Raw genomic sequence first — 25402 nt, forward strand, 5'->3', positions numbered from 1 at the left:
AAGCTCCTAATAAGGAGATTATACCCTTTCATTTTTATCATGGTCTTTCATTTTCTCACCCATCCTTGTGGGTCCCCCTCCCAACTCTTCGCAATTCTTCAGTAGGAAATGAAAAATTCCTCAAGGACAAAAAATATGGGACCAATAGGAGGGACAAGTGAGGTGTCAACATCATATTAGATAATGAATTGGTCTATTATTAATGATGGTCAACTCATTATCCAATAGGAGGTGGACATCTCACTTGTCTTTCTTATTGGTCCTATTTTTTGAGTCAATGTAGCAAACCTTTTAGGAAATAATAGGATGAGAAGAGGATCCAAATTCTCGTGTTTTGACTAGTATATAAATAAGGAGGAAATCGAATAATTAACAGGAGAATAAGGTCATTTCACGTTAACTGCTGCAACACCTAAAGCCCTAACCTTGGTAATCCCCCTCATCATCCTCTCTTCCACCATCAATTTCTGCGGGAATTGGCGAGAATTTTAAAAAAGAGGGGCTTTCTTCAAATCACAGAAACCCTAATCTTCTCTCGAGGTGAAATTCCAGCTCTCTCACTTTTTAGCTCTCGCATCAAATTGCTTCAAGTTCGTAAAAATCCCCCCTTAAAAATTGTAGAATTTTACAAAATGTCTGCAAAGTGGCGAGCTTTGCAACACAGGCACAAATACACTTACAGTTCAGTCGTCTTCCCCAAATCCTTCATCGAAACCCTTAAGCTAATCCCTTCACAAATCTGCTCATCCTTCGGGTTTTTCTCCGACTTGGAAGAATTGATCTCGCTGAACTCCACTTACTCCCAGCTCTCTGCGGTCAAATCGCTGTCTTCATCTTTCTCCCAGTTGCTCTCCTCTGAAGAAGCGACCGCTGACATTGTTGCCGCTGCTTCTAAACTCTACTTGGAAATCTTATTTCTCGAGAACTCTCTGCCTCTTCATAGAACCCTAATTTCTCCATTAACTAAGAGCAGAAAGTTCCTTCCTTTGCTTAGCGAATGCTTTGAATCTCTATGCGAGGAGTATGGTGATTTGAGTAGGAAGGGAAAGAAGAGGTTTGTAGTATCGCGGGCTGCTTTGTCGTTGATGGGATTTCCAAAGTTGGGATTTCTAAATGAGACGGTTGAGAAATGCGCGGTTTTGGTGGCAAAGGATGTGAGGTTCGGATTGACGGGGGTGTTTTTGGATATAGAATGCGGGTCCCGACCATCACCCATTGTGATGGAGCAATGCCAAGAGGCGATGTCATGCTTGTATTACCTGTTGCAGAGGTATCCTACCAAGTTTTTGGGGTTGCAAGGGGGTGCGGACGCTTTGGAGAGTGTTGTTAGAAGCATACTTAATGTATTGAAGTCGTCGGCTTTTTCAAGAGATTGCTTTGTTGCTGCTGGTGTCAGCTTCTGCGCCGCCATTCAGGCTTGTATGAGCCATGAAGAGCTCGCTTCTTTTATTTCCAGAGGGTTCTTTGGCATTTATGGTGCTGATGGAGAAGTCGGGGACGTGGGTGTGAAAAAAGTAATGCCTAATGGTGATTTGTACTTGGAGATTGCAGATTTCCCAGTTCTGAGCAGGCTTTGTATGCTTAGAGGGATTCTTACAGCTATTCCCAGGACTGTGCTCAACGCCCCTTTTGTTGATCCAATTAATCAGTTCATATGGACGATATTGTATAATGGCATTCTTCCAGAGCTCTGTAGCTATTGTGAAAATCCTGCTGATAGCCATTTCAATTTCCATGCGCTGACAGTGACACAGATTTGTTTGCAACAGATTAAAACATCGATTTTAGCAGATCTTACTGATTTTTCTGTAAATTATAATCCGCTCCCTGAAGGGATGATGAATCGCATACTGAAAATAATTTGGAGTAATATTGATGACCCTTTAAGTCAGACGGTCAAGCAAGTGCATCTAATCTTTGACCTCCTTCTGGATATCGAGGCATCTCTTCCATCAGGAGAAGATGGTGACAGGACTGAGTTGTTGCTGTTGAAGATTGTAACGGATCTTCTTTGCCTGGGGCCACGTTGCAAGGGCAGGTATGTGCCTTTAGCTTCTGTCACCAAACGATTGGGTGCAAAATCTGTGCTCGACTTAAATCCCAACCTCTTATCTGAGACAGCATATGCTTATGCAGATGATGATGTCTGTTGTGCAGTGACATCATTCTTGAAATGCTTTCTCGAGTGCCTACGTGATGAATGTTGGAGCCATGATGGTGTTGAGAAAGGGTATGAAACATTTAGAGGGCTTTGCTTACCCCCTATTTTGCATGGGCTCACATCTGGCCATTCAAAACTCCGATCGAATTTGAATACTTATGCTCTACCAGCAGTTCTTGAAATTGATACAGACAGCATATTCCAAATGCTTGCATTTATCTCGGTTGGTCCAAGCAGGAAAGAAAATAGATTCACTTTAGACTTAAAAATTGATCAGTGTGTAGCTGCACTGGTTTCCTTGCTTAAGGTTTCTCGCACCCTTGCTCTACTTGAGGGGGATATTGATCTAGACCAAGATTTGTCAGTGCAACCGAAAAGTTCTGATCAGGCTGCTCTTATATGTGTAAAGGGGATAAATGTCACAGTACCCGTCAAATGGTTTGTCTTGGCACTGACCCATGCTGATGAAAGTCTACGTATAGATGCTTCTGAGTCTCTCTTCCTGAACCCCAAGACAGCCAGTCTCCCATCATCACTAGAGCTCAGCTTGTTGAGGGAGGCAGTGCCACTAAATATGCGATGTTGTTCAACAGCCTTTCAGATGAAATGGACAAGCTTATTTAGGAAGTTCTTCTCTAGAGTGCGCACAGCATTGGAGAGGCAGATGAAACAAGGTTCATGGCAACCAGTTGCTTGTATTGATAAAAATGGGGTCAGCAGTTGTCAGTATGATGATGCAGTGGTGGTGTTTTCTAGAGCAGAAAACCTTTTCCACTTCATGAAGTGGCTCAGTTGTTTTCTTCTTTACTCATGTTATCCCTCTGCACCATATGAGAGGAAAACCATGGCAATGGAGCTTATTCTTATCATGGTTGATGTCTGGCCTACGAGTATTGCTCAAGGAAAAGATTCTCTCTGTCCTTATAGTGAAGGGTTTACTTCACCAGAATCAACATTATGCTTAGTTGGGTCTATAATCGATAGTTGGGATAGGCTGAGAGAAAACTCTTTCCGCATTCTTTTATCATTTCCAACCCCACTTCCAGGAATTTCCTCTCACAACTCAGTAAATGAATTGATTAAGTGGGCGAAGAAGTTAGTTTGCAGTCCACGTGTTAGAGAGAGTGATGCCGGTGCATTGGCTTTTCGGCTCATATTCAGGAAGTATGTATTGGAGCTAAAGTCGGTAGTTGGAGTTTGTAATGATGTTTTTCTCAATTCTCAATCTGAGTTTATAAATGGACAGGTACAAATGATTAAAGTCAGGTCCCCTGTCGTCGAATATATATCTTCACTTATTGAATGGCTGGACAATGTTGTTGAAGAAGGGGAGAAGGACCTTTCAGAAGCATGTAGAAATAGTTTTGTTCATGGAGTATTGCTTACACTCCGCTACACATTTGAGGAGTTGGACTGGAATTCTGAGGTAGTCCTGTCCTGTAACTCTGAGATGAGATGTATGCTAGAGAAGCTTCTGCAACTACTTATGCGTGTGACTTCATTGGCCCTTTGGGTGGTTTCGGCAGATGCATTGTCTATTCCATATGACATGGATGATGTTCTTGATGATGGTTCTTTCCTCATAGATGAGCAGGTGGAGATGGCTGCATCTGAATCCTTGCCAGAACCTGTTGATGCAAAATTGAAATTGGAGAATGATGGCAGGCCAGCAGAACAGGCTGTCATGGTTGGTTGTTGGCTTGCTAGAAATTTCTATGTTTTCTTTTTTGCTATTTCCCTCTCTTTTTTCCCCCAGAATTAGCCTTTTTTTTATTGTTGATGAGTCATTTTTGTTATGAATTACAGCACCGTATTTAATCAATCAAAACTGAATTTTAAATTGAAATTTGAATGAACGGGGAAAAAATATCTTGACTTTTTTTTATTGTTAGTTTTTAGCTAAAAAATAACTTGCTAAAGCTTCTCATTAATAATTTATTGCGAGTTTTTAGTTAAAAACGAAGCTGTTTTATTTCAGATTAGTCTTCTCTTGGGAACCATCGTCAGAAAAATTCCATTGCCAAGCACAAGCAGCACTCTTTCTGATTCTTCTGATGGCTGCACTTCTGATGAAATGGGATTGGCTGTTGAGCCTGATCCAATGCTTGACTTGCAACAGTTGGAGACGATTGGGAACCATTTCTTACAAGTCCTTCTGAAAATGAAGCATAATGGTGCAATTGATAAGACGAGGGCCGGTTTCACTGCTCTATGCAATCGCCTTCTTTGCTCAAATGACCCAAGGTTTGCTTTGTGTTTCTGGTTCTGTTGTTGTGCTGTTCCTTCTGCTTGTAGGATTCTTGAAAGACTTGATAGTGTTGCTATAAAATATCGCTATTAGTTTTCATCGTTGCACTTGTGTGTTTACCAGTGACAGAAAGTGCACCTTGGAATATATATTAAATCCAACGTGGGTGACTAAAGATCAAAATCTCTATTGCCAAGCAACAGTTCGCTTCTGCTATTATACAAAAAACACTTCTATAAAATTTACACATATAAGAACGTTTAAGTAATTGATGGATGTATAATTTCACCTTGTTGTATAGTTCTTTAAGTACAACAATAGAACACCAACTGAAGGAGACGCCTGTATACTGATTAGGCATGTTAATTTACTTATTTATGTGGAAAATTTGCTATCAATGGCTTTATTTTTTGTTTTTATTTTTATTTTTATTTTTATTTTTATTTTGACTTTCTAAAGTTGATTGCTGCTATTCAGCTATTCCCTTCACAAGTACGAGTAATCCTAAGTATAACGTGCTTATCTCAACCCAATAGCTCTTCTAAATCTACGTTTGTAAGCATATATGGACCTGATAGACCAGTATTATGTGTTTCCATACTGTAAACAATTGCAATGCTAGAAAAGGGTTTGACCAAGAAATATAGTTAGAGTTATTCTTCGTGTTAACTGTAGTTTAAAAGCAGCACTTTGGTATTTTTCATACAGTCCTTATGAAGTATACTGTACTTCAAGAATAGCAAAAACAAATATTATAATAAATCCTTATGCTGGTATGCAAGGTACCTGCGTGTGAGTATAGACAATAATTTTGCAATGTGATGAAAAAGCTTTGTCCTTTCCAGGCTTTGCAAAATGACAGAGTCATGGATGGAGCACCTAAAGGAAAGGACCATTGCCAAGGGGCAAACTGTGGATGATTTATTGAGGAGAAGTGCTGGAATACCTGCTGCTTTCATTGCTCTTTTCCTTTCAGAGCCGGAAGGAACACCGAAAAAATTACTTCCCAAAGCATTAAGGTGGTTGATAGATGTTGCTAAGATGTCAGTCTGCAACACCCATGAAGATGATAATGAGAAGAGTGAAGTGCTGCATAACAACTTTATGAAAAATCAATCGGAAACTTCCACAGAGGAAGTACGAGAAAATGGAAGGGTCTCAAAGATCCGAGATGAGGGGGTAATACCAACTGTTCATGCATTCAATGTACTTAGAGCTGCTTTCAACGATGCAAATTTGGCGACTGATACATCAGGGTTTTGTGCTGAGGCTATGATTGTTGCGATACGCGCATTCTCATCTCCTTACTGGGAAGTGCGTAACAGTGCCTGTCTTGCATATACTGCATTAGTTCGTCGTATGATTGGATTTCTCAATGTTCAGAAGCGCGAGTCAACAAGACGTGCATTGACTGGGCTTGAATTCTTCCATAGGTAATAGTTTCAACTATGTAAACTTTTGCTGCACAAACTAATACTAACCTGTAGCAGTTTCTACTTTAAGATTCATTGTTACCCAGAAACCTTTGTGGCATTAAAACCTTTGTGGCATTAAACTTACCTTTTAAAGAATAATATGGAAGTAATGGCTTTACTAGAAAATTCTTGATTGATTGCATTGAAAATATGAATCAAGGCTGCTTCCTTTTTTTTTTGTTTGCTATGGATTACTTCTTTATAAACCGCGATATAAGTACGGAAAATTTTGTGATGATCTACGTTGAGGGAGACATCACGATTTTTTTTTTGGGGGGGTGGGTGAGGGATCGGTTAAAAACTACTTCACTATTTAAAAGTCCTAAGAACTTGCATCTTTCATGCAGAGTATTTGTACCTGATAATTTTGAAGTTCTGGCTTTGATTAGTGAAATCTTAGGTGGGATTTCCGAAATTCTTTGATTCTAAGAAGTTTCATCATCATTTCAGCCTTTCATCATCACAGTGAGTTTTAGCTGTGGTCTACTAGGATAGGACTGGACATCACTTGATTTATGATTTCTGTTGAGATTTGAGGAAAACAGGTGCAAGAGAGAATGCTCTCAATAAGGTTAAACCACTTCGCAGTTGGGGAAAGTTAATCTACTTCTTGTGCAATTTGCAATTGTGCGAGGAAGGAGAAACTCTCCAACATCACTAGATGGAGAAAGATTTCTAAGTCCAGAGAAGATGGATTTGCTATAGCAATTGCATTCACTCAAAACACAACTGCACAGGAGATTGCCAAGTGGCCAAACTGGAGTGTGATTCTTGACTCATTATATTTTATCTATAAGGCAATCTCTGTACATGCAAACTTTCTTCTCTCATTTTAATCATTTTACTTGACTGCAGACTGGATTCTTCTTTATAGGTCCTATTCCCCCCCACCCCCCACCCCCCCTCCGAAGTGTCACAAAGATGAAAAGTGCAGAATGCTGACAATCATTCTCATCTTTTTAAAATAAGTAACTTATTGTATGTGGTTTAAGATAATATACAAATCAGTCACCAACAGAAGGTGAAAATAACTTGACATGCATTCCTCATATAGTAAGCAGTATGCCATCTTTATGCTGGGTCTCCATTGGAACAAGATCATGTTGCTTATTATGACTGTCATGTTATTTGAATATGCGAACTCACGAGCTTCTGGCTACAAAATAGTAAACAGAGTACCATCATCTTTATGGTGGGCCTCCATTAGAATGACATAACTGTTCCTTAATTTGACTTTGTCATGTTATCAGAATATGGAAACACACATGTGACAACACATTTGCGCTTAAATTTCTCTTTTGCACTATCTAGAGACAACATTCTATTTGCTTTTCTTCACTTACACTGTTGGTCTTGAATCACATTCGTTTGAATAGCATGTTTCAATTATCAAGTATAGTAGGGAAGCACATTGCCCAAGGCTCCCACAGGTTTGGTGTGAGGGTCAGATGCATTACCATGATTCTTTGGATGTTACCTTTTCTGGCGCTTAATATTCTAACATCCAGAGGGGGTGGGAAGTTGAAAAGGAGCAGCCATACCGAGGAACATAGGATCCAATTAATTAATGTTTTCTAGTTAAAGACTTCTTGTAAGGGGTTAAAAATGTGTTGACATTTTAATATCCTATGTACTTTTTCCAGATTCATACACTTTTCTTCATTAACATAAACAATACATCTTTCCTTTCTCACAGATATCCAGCTCTGCATCCTTTCTTGTTGAGCGAATTGAAGATTGCCACCGAACTGCTCAATGATGGTAGTTCTAGACATGCAGAATCTAACATTGCAAAAGCTATTCACCCAAGCTTGTGCCCCATTCTCATCCTTCTATGCAGACTCAAACCTTCTCTAATCAGCAGCGGGAATGATGATATTTTAGATCCATTTGCATTCACGCCTTTTGTCAGGAGGTGTGGAACCCAAAGTAATCTCCGAGTTCGTGTGCTTGCTTCAAGGGCTCTAGTTGGTTTGGTATCTAATGAAAAACTGCAGGATGCCCTTAGCATCATAGCTCAAGGTTTGGCACATGGAAGATCTCCTACGTCTGTCAATATGAGCAATGGGGACAAAACTGCTGTTTCCCTTTCTTTCAATTCGATTCATGGAATCCTGTTGCAGTTGTCTACACTTATTGATAACAATTGCAGAAACTTGACTGATACTAGCAAGAAAGAACAAATTGTTGGTGAACTGATCAGGGTTATCTCGAACTGCTCATGGATTGGCAGCACTAGGTCATGTCCTTGCCCTACTTTAGTTTGCTCATATTTGAGAGTTTTAGATGAGATGCTTGTTATTGCAAGAACTTCAGCTATAAGCCACCATGTCACTACCATTCAAAACCTTTTGTTGGAGTTAGCCTCTGAGTGCCTGGATGTACAAGGATTATTTGGGCCAGCTCTGCATGATCCAACTATAGTTGAGCTCCGGGGGCAAGCAGCTGCCTCCTATTTTGGCTGCCTATTTGCAGAGACTTCAGAAGTACATGTGGAAGAGTTTCAAGCTCAGGGATCTGCTCCAGCTACTTCCCACCTCTCTAACATGGCACTTCATGAAAGAATAACTTCTTGCATTTCAGATACAATGCATGAAGTCAGAGACACAACGCTGAAGAAGCTCTTTGGATTATTGAAATCTATGAAGCCTAATGATCGAAAAGGAGCTATTGCCTTGTGGGCTGAGACCCATCTACAATCTATGATGATGTCACGACTAGCTGTGGAAGAGAGCCCAAAATGTATTTATTACATTTTGAAGATCATTTTCTCTTGGCATACTCTAGAATGGGAGGTCAACACTGCCGTGGCTGATCTTGAATCTGTGCTTGGCTTCTGGAAGAGGTTGGTCCTTTTGAACAGCACAGTAATGCGCTTGAAGACCCGAGAAATTCTCATATGCTGCATGGCCATGAGTGTAAAGCAGTTGGTCGCTTTGCTTCATAGATTTATCGAAGGAGAGTGTGCTGACCGGAAGGGATTGGTTGAAGCTCTTGATTGTATCAGTTCTTTTGTTGTGCTAGTTAAGCAGCACAGCTTACCATCAGAGCCTGTGAACATGAGGAAGGCAGCAGCTGAAGCCATAGTAGCGTCTGGGTTGCTTCAGGAAGCTTCATCAATTGCATCATTCGTATGTAACGATCCATTTGAAGCGCCTCAAATTATCGAAGTCGAGGACATTGGAACTTCTAAATTAGATTTACCTGCGGCAACCAGTTTCTATGCTCGTAGAATACTAGACTTATGGTTTACGTGTATACAGCTCTTGGAGGATGAGGATTTTGCTCTGAGGCAAAAGCTTGCTAATGATGTCCAGAAGTATGTAAATTCTGAAGGATTGGAGGGAAACCGAGACCATGACACTGTACCAAGTCAAGTCGATCAGGTGATTCAATCAAGTTTTGTGTTCTTGTCAGCAATCTTTGGCCGCTGGATCGAGTACCTGAATTGCTTGTGTGGGTACGTCCTCAGTGCTGCTGGTTCGGTGAGTTCTCAAGGAGACTTGGTTCGGAGGATATTTGACAAAGAGATTGATAACCATCATGAAGAAAAGCTGCTGATATGCCAAATTTGCTGCTGCCATCTGGAAAAACTCCTGGTTCAGAAATCTACAGAAGTTGGGTCGCATCCTGAGCGCTTGGTTGAGAGAAATGTTGGGATTTTCTTGAAGACGTGGAGGCTTAGATTCTTAAAGCAATTGACATCCTTCGCCAACAGTTGTGTTGAGTCTGTGAAGGTAGCAGACTGGATTGGAGGCATAGGTAACCACAAGGATGCTTTTATATCGATGTATGCAAATCTGCTAGGCCTTTATGCTCTCACACAAAGCCACTATCTGTGGCAGCTAGATAATGATGAGAGCAAGGTGAACTCGTCGGAGTTTGCTGAACTTAAAGGGATTATCAGACCATTTCTTGGAAATCCATTGATTTCTAACCTGTATTCGTTAGTCATCCAATCGCATGAGAAGGTGCATGCAGTTTCATTGGCTGCAGAATACAGGAGAGATTGTTTGAACTGGGAAGGTTTTAATCCCTATTTTCTTCTTAGGTGATGCCAGCTGTTGAAACATTCAGATTTCAATTTAATGTAATTTGTAAACGCACACTAACACAAGTCATTTATTAAAAGTTGATTCAATGGTATATTCAGAGAACGCGTTGTTTTATATGACAAAATCAGGCATATTTATAAGGGCTATGCTATTTGACTCGCGGGTTGGGCAACTCGCGCCCAACTCGCAGTCACTGAGTAGGGGGGTGGGCCCCACAACTGTTGAGACACCAGGCACCACGTATCAGTCAATTAGATGAGTGGCTACTTACAGAATCAGAAGAGGACTTCGCTCTTCTAACATAATATCTTGGTCCTAATCTTTATATTAAATTTTAGTTCTTAAATGCGAAACAAATTCAATACAATGCGTTATATATATACAGTGATGAATCAAAGATCGAACTTCTTAAAATTAGTTATACATTAAAGCTCCACTTGAATAACAACAGTTAATAACAGACCGTGTCCATGAACCGGTCAAAATCAGTAGAAACAGATCCAACCAGCCGGGGATTTACTGAAAGGGCAAAAATTAGTCTTCACCTAGACGCTCGAGCTTCCCACAAACCAAAAAGATTTAACTTGCTTATTTCCCATAATTCGAACTTAATCAAGGCAAACGATCATATAGTTCATTTCCAGCAGAGGAGGGTCACAAAATTTTGAGGCAAAGCAAAAGTTCACACGCTTGTTTCGACGCGAAGTTGGAAGCTACTTTGTGTTACTCATGCCTCCAACAGAACTAGAAACTAACCGTGAGGCTTATTTCATTACTAGCTTCATGACCTTTCATGCTCTTGGGGGAGCATAGCACTTCTCAGATATAACAGAATTTTGGCCGCTAGCACTCGAATTTAAACAACAATAAACTAATTTTTACCATTGCAAAAGCATGAGAGACAAACTACAAGCTACGCTGAAAGATTATGCTATAGCATTACATTTATAAATCAACACGAGGAATATATTTTGAACAGGTGGAAAGAATAAGATAAGTTGAATTCCTTGAATTCCTTCCTCCACATGTATCAGCTGCAAGTTGATACCCCTCAGCAGAAAATATCAAAATACATAGCTCAGGTACTACCTCTATCCTCTCCCTGGCGGCTTTGATAGTTTAGAACTGGAAGCTAAACTCGTCCTGAGAAAATTGCTTGGCTTTGAGGCACGAGAGATTCTGCAAAACAAGCAGAGCAAAAACAAAGAGCGTGATAAAAGAAGGCAAAGGGAAATATCAAATAATGAATTTATCCTCCATCCATACATCTAGCATTCACAATTCTAAAGGAGAATTAACAAGAAATATTGAGTCAATACCTCTCGGGTGGAGAGATCTTTCGCTGTAAAGCATTTTTCCTCATAGTTGCATGAATTTTTGCCTCGTGACTGTTTGCGAGAAAAAGAAAAATAAAGAATAGTAACTAGTTAGAAAACTTGTAAATGCAAGACTCTCCTAATCATATACAGACAGGAATATTGAATTTCTACAAAAGTACTTTGACCATTACCTTTGAAGAGACTCTAGCTTCGCCTTTTTCAAAATATTACTCTTCAGATTGGAAACATTGTAAGAAGTGCTTCCTGCAAAAAGACATTATAGTAACGTAAGTTCCAATCGTTAAGAATCCAAAAATAAGCACATAATGGCTACATCCAGTGGGCACAAGGATGATGAAGGCATACCTGAAGGGTAGCTTCTTTTACAGCTTGATGGTGGCTCCTTCTTAGTATATTTCACTTGTCGACTCAGTTTTTCTGGTAGAGGAGAGGGGGAGAAAAAAACGTAAGACCATCAATTACCTTTATGGCACCTTCATAAGTACAAACAGAATGCTGGTTGAATTCTAGTCAAGTGATGATTATATAACATTAAGTATAGGTATCACCAGAGAAAGGTCACTGCAAGCATTAACGGAGCAGAATTCGTTTCCGGACAGGAACATATCATGTAAAGTGCAATGTCGCTCTGAGCAATGATCGTTCATATCATGTCTCAGATAGTGCTCTCAACAAATATCCTATTTAAAATTTGTAAATTAAATAAATGACACATTTGTTCACTACACTGTAAGAAAACAATAAGTTACATGTATTTTCTTGGTGTGTCCTATGACTCTATCTATGTTGTAACAATAAGGACAATACATTTGCCAGATTTTTTTGGCTAATTACATAATCGTAATCTTGATTAAATTAACAAATAACACAGCCTTTGTAACCACTACATTCTAGTGGACATTAATAGGCCTTTGCTGGACATGCGCGAACTATTTGATTGATTCTCTCCATTTTCTCCTCAGTTAGAGAGCCATCTCGTGATTTCTCATGCATGGAGTCACGATTCTTGTAATAAACTTATAACGTAGCCAGTCCACCTAAACATTCTAATTTATTACAGGTGCTGTTTGGACAAGTTTTTTGACTTCATAATATTTTGAACTACAGAACATTGTCAGTCATATATGCCTCACAGAATTATCATCTTCAATTTCATGGGTATACTTCTGTGATCAAGCTACACAACTATGCGGATAATTTTAGGCTTTAGCTGTCCCGCTTTGACGTTATGATTCATTAATCATCATGATGGATGACTGATAGTTAAGCAGCGAAAATGGTCACTAACTATTTCATTTACAACTTTTGGCAATGGCATGAACACGGATCACTTTTGTCCACCATAGGTCGTCCAAATACTTTGTTAGCACATACCCTGGGCTATGTAGTCAGAACCAATAATTGCTATATCCTACCTTCCCTCTTTCTATTGTTGCATAATCCCTCTCCTTTTCCTCTGGAATTTGAATTTCTACATCTGTATATGCCAGATTGTAAGGCACAACTTTAAGATCACTTTTTGGTTTTACATTGACCGCTAGTGTTTCAACTCCCAGAACCGCACATCTAAATGCAACTAATAGTCATGTATTTTCAACGCATTAAGTATAAACAAAAGAGCATGCACCTTAATGTGAGCAGTTACTTTCGTTTGAAGGTGTTTCTAAATCTGCCTTAACAAACTGCAAGGCGCATAAAGTGGGCGCACTAGTCTTCACAATAACAGTTGGGATCATGCATGGTGTTTCCTTCATCCATGACGCCTAAATCAACCACTCTATCCACGGCGTTCACTGAATGGTCCTTTGTATTCTCTTTTGTCAACCTCTATGGAAGCTACGTCCAAGGGTGGAGGACCCAGTCACCAGCACCGAAAAGATCCAACCACTCATGCACAATTCCAGCACAATATTTTCACCAAAAAGAGTTCTCTTCTGTCACATTCTGACCGCTATTTATAGTTCATATTTCAACCTTGTTTGCCTGGTGATCATTGATGCTTCCCAAATTGACCACTTACGTGTAAATGTAAGTGTTGCTGTCTCCCAAATTGACCACTTAGTGCAAATGTAGGTCAGCGGCAGTTGGCCATTTAATGCCAAGAAGGCAAGAAGGTTCTCAGTGGACAGTGGCTAGTAGCTCTATGGAGAGGACGCAACGCACAACTGACGCTACTTTATTTGACTATAAGATTCCTTATCAAAACTCAAAAGCTAGTCCCTTTAATAGCCATACTTATTTCAACTATTATATCACGAGGAATCTATTGAAATGCTGGCAATCTGCAACTTCCAAGTGTAGCTATCCTACGCTCCACACCTTAGGCAACACACTTCTGTAAACAGACACGCCGGACGAAGAAACCAATCTTAAACCTGTCATAACTAGTTCACTATCCAAGCAACATAAGAATCACATTGTCATTCACAATACAGTGAGAGCCTAATCGATGAATCAGATCACTAGAAGCATCAAAATCTTGGTTTGAACACCGCAATGAAACTAAACCACATGCAAAGAGATGAAGAAACACTCACTCTCTTCCTCTTCTTGATATCTTTGTTTAAGTTTCAGTTTTAATTTATCCTTAAACGCTTCTCTCTCCTTGTATTTTGCCTGCACAAAAACAGAAGCGCGTGTTTTTCACTCATTAGAAGAGATAAACAATAACATAAGTCACAATAAAATTCTCGATAGGAAAAAAAACTGAATCAATTACTTCATAGAGCTGTCGCCATTTAAATACGACTTGCTTCTGTCTCATCCTTCCAATTACAACATCAGAACTTTCCTTGCCAAAGTCCTTCTCATAAAATCTCTTCCACAAATCATCAGTCACCGAGCTAAGATCCCTTCCCTAATTAGACCAAAAAATAGCAATAGCATCATCATTTGAAAACTACTCAAAATAAAATCTACGAAAAAGAAGAAGAAGAAGAAGAAGATAAAATCTTGATCAAGACTCACTTCTGTTGAATTCTCAATGTGCCTCAATTGATCAATATCGCAGTGAGGCAAGATACGCTGCAAAAGATGAGCGTCGACTTCGCCGACGTCAGCCATGTATCGGAGATTATCGATTGCCGTTTGGATGCACAGATCCAACAAAGATGGGATCTTTTTCTTCTTATGCATCGTCAAATCCATAATTATCAAGTGAAAAAAAACCCTAATCAAAGCAACGGATGATTAGATCCTGTAACGAATCAAGAAATTCCCATTAACACATATCAAAGGGAGGGGAATTTTACCTTATGCGGATCCTCGATGGCCGCTGATCAACGAAGAATCAATGAAAGATAGAGACAATATTGAAAATTTTAAATTATTTTTAATTTTCTCTCTTTTTCCTAATTCCCTTTTTTCATCTCATCGCCATTGTTTTTTCCCCAGCAGGTATCTCATCAATGTTGACCTGCGATACGATCACCGCCTGTAGGCTGAAGAGGGCTTTAACCGTGGGGGTAATTCTAGCTGGAGGTGGGGGACGGAGGAGGGAAGGGAGGTGACCAGAACGCAGATTATTTCCCTTCTTGTTACGTAATTGAAAGGGACGGATGATCCTCGTGTGCGATAAATCGGGTCGGGTTCGATTTCGTATTAATTTAACTCGACCGCAAAGTGTTACCACCCTAAATAGTAAACTCCGATTTAATACTAACTTTTTAATTAAAGTAGGGTTTTCTTATATATTAGCCCCTTAAAAGTATTTTGTATTAGCCCCTCACGTCTTCATATTTTGCTATTAGTCCTTCAAATTATCTTAATACGTTGATATTAGTCCCTCTAATTAGTTGGTGTTAAGCTAGATGGAGAATATTCTATTTTATTTGCCTTTTTCTTGAATGGACAGTTACACTCCTCGGTTTATAAACCCAAACCCATAGCCCATTTACTTGTGACCGTCCAAAAAAATAACGGTATTTAATAGGATTATCTTTCTAAATTTAAACCTGTATCTATTTTCATACAGATTCGTATTGCATCCACTTTTACCCAGCTTAGGGGTTTGTTTGCATACAAGTAAAAGATATAAGTGAGAAAGTTACTTTCATTTAACAATTAAGGTGTTTGTTTTCATATAAGTGGTTATGAAAATGAGATGCAAGAAAGTTACCACATATGATTTAATGCAATTTTAACTTTCCCTGAAAAAGTGGTGAAGTCACATGAAAGTGTCAAAAAGGTTACTAATTTAATTAAATGATTTTAATTATACTCTCTAATTAATCTTATTTTGCCACGTCATCTTCACATTGTATTTTCGATAATAATTTAATTTTTCAAACAAACATTGTATTTCACTTGTGTGCTGACATGGATGTAAAAATCATTTGCAAAAAAAAAATAACTTACATATTTTAAATTCACTTTCTGATTGCCAATCACCCCCTAAGGCATCACCAACTTCGGCAAAATCGAAACTTTATTCTTCTTCTTCTTTTTTCTTCCAGATACAAGGTAAAAATTATGAAGAATATAGATCGACAACAAAAAATTTCAAACATCGGCAGTCCGAAGGATCAATGGGATTGTTCTTACATAATCCAAAGTCCCACCCGTAAATAACAGTGAAAAGGGACAGAGAACCATCTATTCAATCTCATAGCCAGAAAATGCTGACTACTCCATTGAATGTTTACGGTTTTCTTCCCATGGAAAATGAAGCATGATTCCTAATTTTCAGCAAGTAAAGGTGGCACAAATCTGTAGTTTTGGAGCGTCTGCTCAAAAATATGACCTACTCTCAGCAGCTTTTCCTGTAATGAAATATAAACACAAGTAATTAGTTCGATGAGCTGAATATATGTGAACAATTATAAGGGTAGAAAATTAGTCAAATTCGAGGGTTGGGATGCAGTGGGGTTTGGAAGCTATAGTTTATTTAAACTTGAGCAACAACCTCTAAAACACAATAATAACCTGGATATAGTTACTTAGGAACATGGATTTTACAACTAGAAGGTTCAAATTTACCAAAATGATGGTCTTGTGGCATTAGCACTTAATGAAGAATTAATTCCATGTCCATTTGACAGAAGTCAGGTCATAAGCTTGACAAAAATTAGATTGCTTCGGTCTGAATTCAAGAAAAGGACTTGTAACATATTGAATATGTGCTAAGCTAGTCAACAATATAGGTGGCAGCCAACAGACTATTTAGAGACCGCAAGTTACTACTCTAGAGAGACAAATGGACTCGCCCATGTTTGGAGCAACATTCATATATGTGCTTCTTTTATCATTTCTAACATTGATAACTTAAAAGCAGATTATGTCTGCCTACTGAAGCCCAAGCTATTACTTGTACAGATCATGTCATCACTGACATCTATCAGTTGAATTCCCTACCGACTTCAAATTAAAAGAGACCTTAAACAACTAAAGGTAAGAGGTTCAAATGGGAATCTCATTGTAATTTTAAGTTACCTCGCTGAAGGCAGAACCAATCATCTGAAGACCAACAGGGAGTCCGGCAGGTCCACCTTCAACAAACCCACATGGCACTACTAAAGCAGGAAGCCCAGCAAGGTTAACATTAACCTGTAGAGATATTACAATATGGAGATCATAAGGTTTAGCTACAGCATTACCTCCCGCACTGGCAACTGTTCACTTAAGTGCCTTCAACTAGCTAAAACTTTCCATATACAAGATAATTAGATAAATTTACGCTCTTTTACATCTTTAAAGAGGGGGGGGAAAGAATATGAGTTTAAGAATCATACAGTCATGATATCGCCTGCATACATAGCCAATGGATCATTGGTCTTCTCTCCTGCCAACATATGAAAAATCTAAGTCAAAGCAAAGTGAGGAAGAATCTGCATTAAATACGAAAATGCTAGAGAACATACCAATCTTATAGGCTGCCGAAGGTGCTGCAGGAGAAATAAGGATGTCATTTTCATCCAATGCATCCTTGAAACTTTTCTGAACCAGTGTTCTCACCTGCAAGACTACAACAATCATAATTCTACTTAAGTACCTTCGCCTCTGTTTGGGCGGAATGATGATACAAACTAGTACTACTTCTTATGTGAGATTTTCACAAGACTAAAATCCCGTTCGTCTTCCTCTTACAAATAGGTTCAGGTGGTTACCTGCTGAGCCCGCTTGTAATATGCATCATAATAGCCAGCAGACAATGCATATGTTCCCATCAAAATTCTCATCTTGACCTGAAAGGTGCATGGCATGAGCAATCTACCTACAAAAACCATCTGCCAACTACAATAGCATATGAACTTCAAGTTGGCTACAAAGTGATGGAACTTTAGCATTACGAAAGTTTTTATTTCTCTTCAACTTGAGAAAAGATATATAATTGTGCACCTCAGCACCAAATCCATTGGATCGAGAATCTCCATAGAGAGAATTTAATTCATCAGCTGCAATTTGGTTTCCATACCTGAGAAGCAGAACGATTAATAAACTGATAATATATAGAGTTGTCTTCAATTACTGCTAGAACAAGAAAATATGATAATCAATGTATTATGTATCAGAAAACAAAACCAAGTATCTATCACCTTACTCCGTCATAGCGTGATAAATTAGAAGAGGCCTCAGAAGCAGCTAAAATATAGTAGGCAGGCAAACCAAGAGAAAATGAAGGCATGGATACCTGCAGTTAGAAACTATGTCATATCAGATGCCCTTAAAGTAACATTCAGTTGGTGCAAGGAAATAACGATGAAATAAATTAATATAAAAAGATAGTTTTGCAGAAACAACAGAATAAAAGGACAAACCTCGGTTACCCTAGCTCCAAGATGATCCAAGTGTGAAGCAGCAGCTTGGATTGACTGCGCTACTCCACAATCAACGCCTTCTCCAACTGTTTCTTGAATCAGCCCCACCCTCATTCCCTCTAGAGGTTTAGATTCCATGCAGTTTAGTGAAATCAAACCATCAGTATAGTCTGGAACCACCTGAGAAGGAAAGACGCAGAAATAATAAGAGCACCTTCTCCGCTGAAAAGCTAAAATCCCCAGTGATTATTTTACAAAGCGCGGATCAAGATAACTGGCATTCTTATCCAGGACATTCAAAATTTGCTTTCGCATTTTCTCTTTTATGCAACATGACATTGATTGCCATAAGGACGAAAATATAATGTTTCTCCAGAGCAGACCAACAATAATTGAATTGTCGAGGAGGTTGAAGTTAACAACTCCCATAATGTCACGCGGTAATACATAGCATAAAGTAGAACCAAAGCAAAGAGCAGAACAGCATATGATCAAAAGGCAGCCACCTTCATATGCTCGCTCGAATCCTGAACTTCTCAATGGCTATGCATGAAATATCTACCTTTAAGTATTATGCGAAGAAAAATTGCAGGTTTTGTTCCACATTCATAGTCAGCTTCAGTATAATTACTTCATTCCACGACCACACGCATAATGCTTTAATGTAAAAGTATTCTACAACTTAGGACCATTGCACAAAGTTATTAGCGAATATTTCCTATAAATTGATGCCAGAAAAACAGGTGTGACCCCATCCCTAAAAATATTTGATTAAGTAGATAAAATGCAATCACTGGGAAACTACTGCAAGATTTTGATGAAACAATGGACTTCTTTAACAAAACAGAAACATGCAATAGTCCTTTAGATTATATCTAGTACAAGATGATGCCAGCACAAATGGAAATTTATATCAGTTAACAAAACCAGCAACACCATAAACTCTTGAGTTTAAGAGCTTCTTATTAGACAAAACAATGACTACGAGAAACTTGCATCCAGTGGAGTCTCCTTACTTTTTTGCTGCTTGTCGCGTCTAGCCCGTCGTGGCCAGAAATTGCACTTAGAAGAATTGCAGCATCAATGACCGAGGAACCAAAGCAACCTATGACATCCAAAGATGATGCATATGCCATGAGCCCAAACCGAGAGACGCGTCCATAGGTCGGTTTCACCCCGACAACACCACAGAACGATGCCGGCTGTCTTATGCTTCCCCCAGTATCGGTTCCCAGAGATACCAGGCATTGCCTGGCAGAGACAGCCGCAGCTGAGCCTCCCGACGATCCTCCTGGAACCCGCGATACGTCCCAGGGATTTGCAGTGACCTAAACAAAGGATGCATTTGACATTTAAACCCAGCAGCCACCTGATCTAGTTTAAAATTCGCCTCCTTCCACCGTTTAAATGCTCTCTGAGTTGCGTAAGGAAAAAAAAAAGAAAGGAAAAAAAAACAACAAAAACAACAACGTTCACATCAAACCTGAAACCCTGAGCCCTCTGTGGTGCTCCCCATCCCAAACTCATCCAGGTTGGTCTTCCCAACCACAACTGCCCCTTCTCCTACAACTATCCGAACCGCCGTGCATCAAGGCCGCGCATGTACCCGCCGTCCGATAGTCCTGGCGAACCCGTGGAGCAGTGACACAGAGCACACAATGTGCCACGTGCAATATGTTCTCCTCAACGGATACTGACCGCACCAAAACGACCGCGCGCCCAAGCGGCCCCCTGCCTCCATTGTCTCAATCCGTCGGTCGAGCTCCTCAGCCGATCTCAACGCCTCGGACTCCGCCACGTGGAGGAAGGATTGAGAACGGGCTCGGTCTGCTGAGGCGGGAGAGGGCGTCGGAGGCGGTGGCGACGGCGGTGGTTGCCGGCGGAAGAGGAGGGACTCTCGGAGGGAAGAGATGGAGGAGGGAGGGGAGAGGGGCTGGGGTCAGGGTTAGGGTTTGTCGGAGACGGAGGCGAAGGGGCGGAGAAATGGGCGGGAGAATGGGGGGAGAGGGAGGGGTTTCGGCGGAAAGGGGAGGGAGGCGGTGGGAGAGGAGGAGGAGGCTAGGGTTTTGGATTGAGGATGACATTTTTTTTGGTGAAGCGAAGGAGCCCCCAGGCGTGGGGTTTTGCGGTGAGGGGGGCGCCGGAAGAGGGGGAGTTGGGAGATATGCGCAGCAGGGTGCCAGCCAAAATGACCAAATTGTTATATTTTAGGGCTTTTTGTTTTTAGGTGTATTTGTTTACATAGTTTTATTTTTAAACCCAAGTATTATTAGTTGTATCTTTAAACCCAACTTTCTTTTTATATTTATTTTTAAACTCAATTTCAAAATATAATACTCTCATATGTGGGTCCTCCTATATAATTTTCATAAATTCCAAGCCTTCCACTTATAACCTTCATGTAAGTGGGTCCCCCTCAAATAAATAAAGAAAAATGGGGGGAGAGAGAGAGAGAGAGGAGAAAAACTAGCGATAAAATTACTTTATCCCCCTCCCCTCTCTCTCCATCTTCTATCTCTCTCCCCCTCTTCTTCTTCCTTTCTCTCACTCCATTAATAGAACTGAACACTCTCTCCTATAACCCATAATTTAATCACTCTCTCCTACACAACCCATCAATTAATTCTCACCAACTTACTTAGCATTTAAAGGTACAAATTTGTAATTTACTCAACTACCAAGTTTATAGCATTAATTTCTCATTTTAACCATGACAATTATTTGATATGTTAGTTAAATGAGTTCATAAAAATTATTAAATTCCTTATTTTTGATAAAATGTTAGTTAAATGAGGTTTTGTAATTAACCACCCATTAATTTCACATTAGTTATTTCACATAATTATTTCACACTAATTTCTCATTATTCTTTATGAATTCATAACAATTAGTTAAATATTAGTTAAATTTGTTATAATTGATGTAATTTTAGTTAAATTTGATCTTAGTGTAGAATGATAACATGTAAGTATAGTATGAAATACAAGATTTGTAAGTATAGCACGTTAATCTGAAAGTATAACACGTTATACTGTAAGTATAGCATGTTATACTGTAAGTATAACACATTATCATGTAAGTATAGCACGTTAACCTATAAATATAGCATGTTATCTTGTAAGTATAGCACGTTAACATATAAGTATAGCACGTTATATTGTAAGTATAGCATGTTATCTTGTAAGTATAGCACGTTATGGAGTAAGTATAGCATGTTAATCTGTAAGTATAGCACATTATATTATAAGTATAACACGTTATCCTGTAAGTATAGCACGTTAACCTGAAAGTATAGCACGTTATATTATAAGTATAGCATGTTAACCTAAAAGTATAGCACGTTAATCTGTAAGTATAACATGTTAACCTGAAAGTATAGCACGTTAACCTGTAAGTATAGCGTGCTATACTTTCAGGTTAACGTGCTATACTTACAATATAACATGCTATACTTACAGGTTAACGTGCTATACTTTTCAGGTTAACGTGCTATACTTACAGATTAACGTGCTATACTTTCAGGTTAACATGCAATTTTTACTCTATAATGTGCTATACTTACAGATTAACGTTCTATACTTACAGATTAACGTGCTATACTTTCAGGTTAACATGCAATATTTACTCTATAATGTGTTATACTTACAGATTAACGTTCTATACTTACAGATTAACGTGCTATATTTTCAAGTTAACGTGTAATACTTACAATATAACGTGTTATACTTACAGGTTAACGTGTTATACTTACAGATTAACGTGCTATGCTTACATGTTAACGTGTTATACTTTCAGGTTAACGTGCTATACTTACAGGTTAACTTGCTATATTTTCAGGTTAACGTGCTATACTTACAATATAATGTGCTATACTTACAGGTTAACATGCTATACTTACAATATAACGTGCTATACTTACTCCTTAACATACTATACTTACAATATAACGTGTTATACTTACTCCATAACGTTCTATACTTACTCTATAACGTGCTAGACTTTCAGGTTAATGTACTATACTTTCGATATAACGTGTTATACTTTCGATATAACGTGCTATACTTACAGCTTAACGTGCTATACTTATATATACTTACATATAATATATAGATATATACTAATATGTAAGTATATACCAATACATACTTATATTATAGATATAATAAGATTAATATAATTTCTAATAAATTTTTAGCAAAAAAATTAAAAAAATAAATAAATAAAAGAAAATTATAAATATAATAAGATTAATCTAATTTCTAATAAAATTTTAGCAAAAAAAATTAAAAAAATAAGTAAAAATCTTTGCTGGCACGTAGCACGGAACCGGGCCCGGCCTGTGTGGACAGTTTGAGTTTTATGATATAAGAATGTTAGACTCGAATTTGAAAAAACATTTTCCGTTGCCGGGATTTGAACCCGGGTCGTCTGGGTGAAAGCCAGATATCCTAACCGGACTAGACGACAACGGATTTAGTTAGTTAGTTTTGGTGAATCTATATATCGATATTAAATGATAACAAATATTATTCACTCCTCAGCATTGCTTAAATTATACTTAGCTATCCGGGATTCAGGATAAATTCCAAATCATAGACATATTCTTGGTGTACAAAGGTAATCATCAAAAGCACGATCATTTAGGCAAATTCAACCAATACCAATGTTTTCTCACATTAAGGAGCAAATTTATTGCAAAACAACACACACACTATTGCTTACATGCACTATTAATCCCAACAAATGTGAGATATAGCATAGCTAGATATGTCGAAGAAGTCTTCGGAGGAAGTGATATGTTCTTCATCCTCAGCTGGAGATAATCTTTGTACCTGAACACCCCTTGTACTCTGGCGACACGTCAATGTCACTGGTGAACTGAGAGCCATTTCTCTTCATCGGCATTGAAGAAGAAAGCGTATGAGTACCGATCTTTTTATTTTCTCAACACTCTGTGTGTTGCGCTTATGAACGTATTGTTTGTCAGAACCTACATTGAGAAGTATAGTTTTAAGTACATGGGCATCGGATTAGCACATTCAAAAATGATTATGAGACTGTGGTCAATGAAATAGAATTAGTTTGTCACAGGAAACAAAACATTAATATTTGACAAGTTGTATCTATTTTATTGAATCGTATGGTATGATGATGACAATGATGACTACCTTTTGGCAAAGGAAAACATATAAATGAAGGCGTTTACATGTCTTTTAGTGAAGGAAGATAATTTATCAAATGTAAGACAAATTCTTAGTGCAATTTTGTACTAATTCAGCATAGAAATGGAGAGTTGGTGTACCAAGCTTCATGTATTAATTAGACTAAATCTCTACAACAACAACAACAACCAAACCTTTATCCTAAATGTTTGGGGTCGGCTACATGATTCCTACTTTTCCATTCCATTCTGTTACGGATCATCTCCTCTGTTAAGTTAGTCTTAATCGTATCATTCTTAATTGCTTCTAACCAAGTCATTCTAGGTCGACCTCTAGATCCCCTAGCCCTATTAGCTCTAATATTATCACTTTTCCTAATCGGTACACTAAAGGGTCTCCATTGTACATGACCAAACTATCTTAATCTGTTCTCTCTCATTTTATCCTCAATAGGTACAACCTCTAATACACAAAAATTTGATTAGATGCATACTGCAACTGTGGCATGCTACCTGAAGTATATCTCCGATATTAACCACAATGCTGTCGTCAGAAGGCTCAGCCGAGATCCACTTCCCATCCGTAAGTACCACAAGCCCTCCGACATCATCTTGAAACACAAACGAAATGCAGCTTCCATCTTGGTGCTCAGCCAATCCGCTGCTCTCATCACCCATGGTCACAGCAAAATATCTCAACGCCACCATGAAATCGGTATTTCGAGCTTCATCATAATCTTTGATGAAGTTTGGAGGCACCCCCATGCATTCCGTCAGTATTCTTTCTACTAGCAGTGCTGTTCTGGACATTTGACTAAAACACTCGTCTAGGGTTGATCTTCAAGCAAAAGTCCAAAGGGCTATTCTGTTAGCTTGATGTTGTGACAATAAAATAACTAGAGCCTTGGTTTGTGATGAGTAAGTGACTAGAGAATCACTCTGTACGCATGTAAAAATAATATAGAACTCTCCTTCTTTCTCCCTTATTTCAATATCTGGTCATTGTAATCATCATTAAATTGTCCATGAATCAATTACACAGGTTAGAACGGCAATTAATATTTTGCTTCAACATAATCATCAAATTTCACTGCACGTTTTATATATGTAATGATTTGTCATATATATGTTATAGTATTTGTACGTACCTGAACTCAGTTGGCTCGGCCAGATAAACATTGAACCCAAGCTCAGGCTTGAACACGAGTACATACTCATTCTTGTTGCCAGAGATTTCAGGCTGGCGCATATATCCAGCGGGCAACGGAGCGTTCGACTCTGGTACTGGGCAGGATTTGAGCTTGTCTTCATAGGGCCGATGGAAGAAGGTCTTTGACAGGTCGATCGATGAAAGTGTTATCGGAACACCATGGCTGAAGATCCTGAAGAAACCATAGGTTCGGCATGCATGAGTTATGATCTCCTTTGCCTTACCCTTTCCTGATTCATTATCGCCTGATTGAAAGAAGGGAGAGAGATCAACTGTAGGAATGGTGTTGATGAGTTCACTTCCCATATTTTTTGCCGATAAGCTATGGTGTTTCCTTTTAGTTGTTTTGGCGTTCATTCGGTTTGTGTTGACTGTGATGCAGGGTATAAGTCTTATAGATAGTGTAAAGGCGTTTTCTGATATAGTCCTTTTTTTTTTTGGCCCTCCACTCCTCCTTTGTCACCATCACACTAGCTTTGTCCATTTCCATTAGCTCCTGGGAGGAATCTGTTCTCAGAATTTTGATAAATAAATAAGACAGGACTGCTCCAAGAGCATAATTATTGTTGTTAGATGTAGTGTCGACTTCACATCACTATAATCGAGAAGGAAAAGAAATGCAGAAAACTCACTTCACCTACTGTTTGTGTTTATAGCTCTACTGAAGTAGAAGCAGAGCATAAGCTGACCATAATTTTGGAGCTCATAAAGAGTTCATATTGTTGTAACAAAGTCACGGCTTACGGCGAATATCCATTACATCTAAGCATAGAATCCACACAAAGCCTGTGGTGCCTATATTGCATCCGACCTGTGAAACCTATAAGTAATTATAGATGTCTAGAAATAAGCATCAATTGTGTAGATAGCTCTGAAGATTTTTGGAAACACAATCTACAATGTAAAATGGAGATGTGAGCAAGGTAACTGCAACATACGCCGCTTTCGAAAAGAGATAAAAAAAATAGATGGAAAGTAATAGAGGTTAAAAAAAATA

The 25402-nt window shown here is 38.8% G+C and overlaps 4 protein-coding genes and 1 non-coding gene across 5 annotated transcripts; 1 reads left to right on the forward strand and 4 right to left on the reverse strand.

Annotated features, from left to right (window-relative positions):
- On the forward strand, positions 383 to 10053 carry LOC109832609 (thyroid adenoma-associated protein homolog). The gene is made up of 4 exons (XM_020399979.1): positions 383 to 3878; positions 4140 to 4405; positions 5255 to 5842; positions 7581 to 10053. The coding sequence occupies exons 1-4, from the start codon at positions 633 to 635 to the stop codon at positions 9937 to 9939; spliced, it is 6459 nt and encodes a 2152-aa protein (XP_020255568.1). The 5' UTR covers positions 383 to 632; the 3' UTR covers positions 9940 to 10053.
- Positions 10795 to 14781, reverse strand: LOC109832610. Its single transcript, XM_020399980.1, has 8 exons — positions 14531 to 14781; positions 14247 to 14448; positions 13999 to 14136; positions 13817 to 13895; positions 11625 to 11696; positions 11450 to 11522; positions 11259 to 11327; positions 10795 to 11118 (listed from the first exon to the last, which is right to left on the reverse strand). The coding sequence occupies exons 2-8, from the start codon at positions 14424 to 14426 to the stop codon at positions 11031 to 11033; spliced, it is 699 nt and encodes a 232-aa protein (XP_020255569.1). The 5' UTR covers positions 14427 to 14448; positions 14531 to 14781; the 3' UTR covers positions 10795 to 11030.
- Positions 15688 to 22933, reverse strand: LOC109832486 (glutamyl-tRNA(Gln) amidotransferase subunit A, chloroplastic/mitochondrial). Its single transcript, XM_020399840.1, is given in 13 exon segments — positions 15688 to 16039; positions 16710 to 16823; positions 17009 to 17058; positions 17138 to 17231; positions 17384 to 17461; positions 17616 to 17691; positions 17813 to 17907; positions 18035 to 18214; positions 19051 to 19362; positions 19518 to 19713; positions 19744 to 19967; positions 22757 to 22761; positions 22867 to 22933. Coding segments are annotated over 13 exon segments (1575 nt in total). The 3' UTR covers positions 15688 to 15955.
- TRNAE-UUC lies at positions 22433 to 22506 on the reverse strand. Its single transcript has one exon. It is a non-coding gene; the product is annotated as a tRNA-Glu (tRNA).
- On the reverse strand, positions 22923 to 25343 carry LOC109832611 (gibberellin 2-beta-dioxygenase 7-like). Its single transcript, XM_020399981.1, has 3 exons — positions 24344 to 25343; positions 23709 to 24033; positions 22923 to 23024 (listed from the first exon to the last, which is right to left on the reverse strand). The coding sequence occupies exons 1-3, from the start codon at positions 24760 to 24762 to the stop codon at positions 22971 to 22973; spliced, it is 798 nt and encodes a 265-aa protein (XP_020255570.1). The 5' UTR covers positions 24763 to 25343; the 3' UTR covers positions 22923 to 22970.

The sequence above is a fragment of the Asparagus officinalis genome, chromosome 3 (genome assembly GCF_001876935.1).
Source record: "Asparagus officinalis chromosome 3, Aspof.V1, whole genome shotgun sequence".
Taxonomy (NCBI): Eukaryota; Viridiplantae; Streptophyta; class Magnoliopsida; order Asparagales; family Asparagaceae; genus Asparagus; species Asparagus officinalis.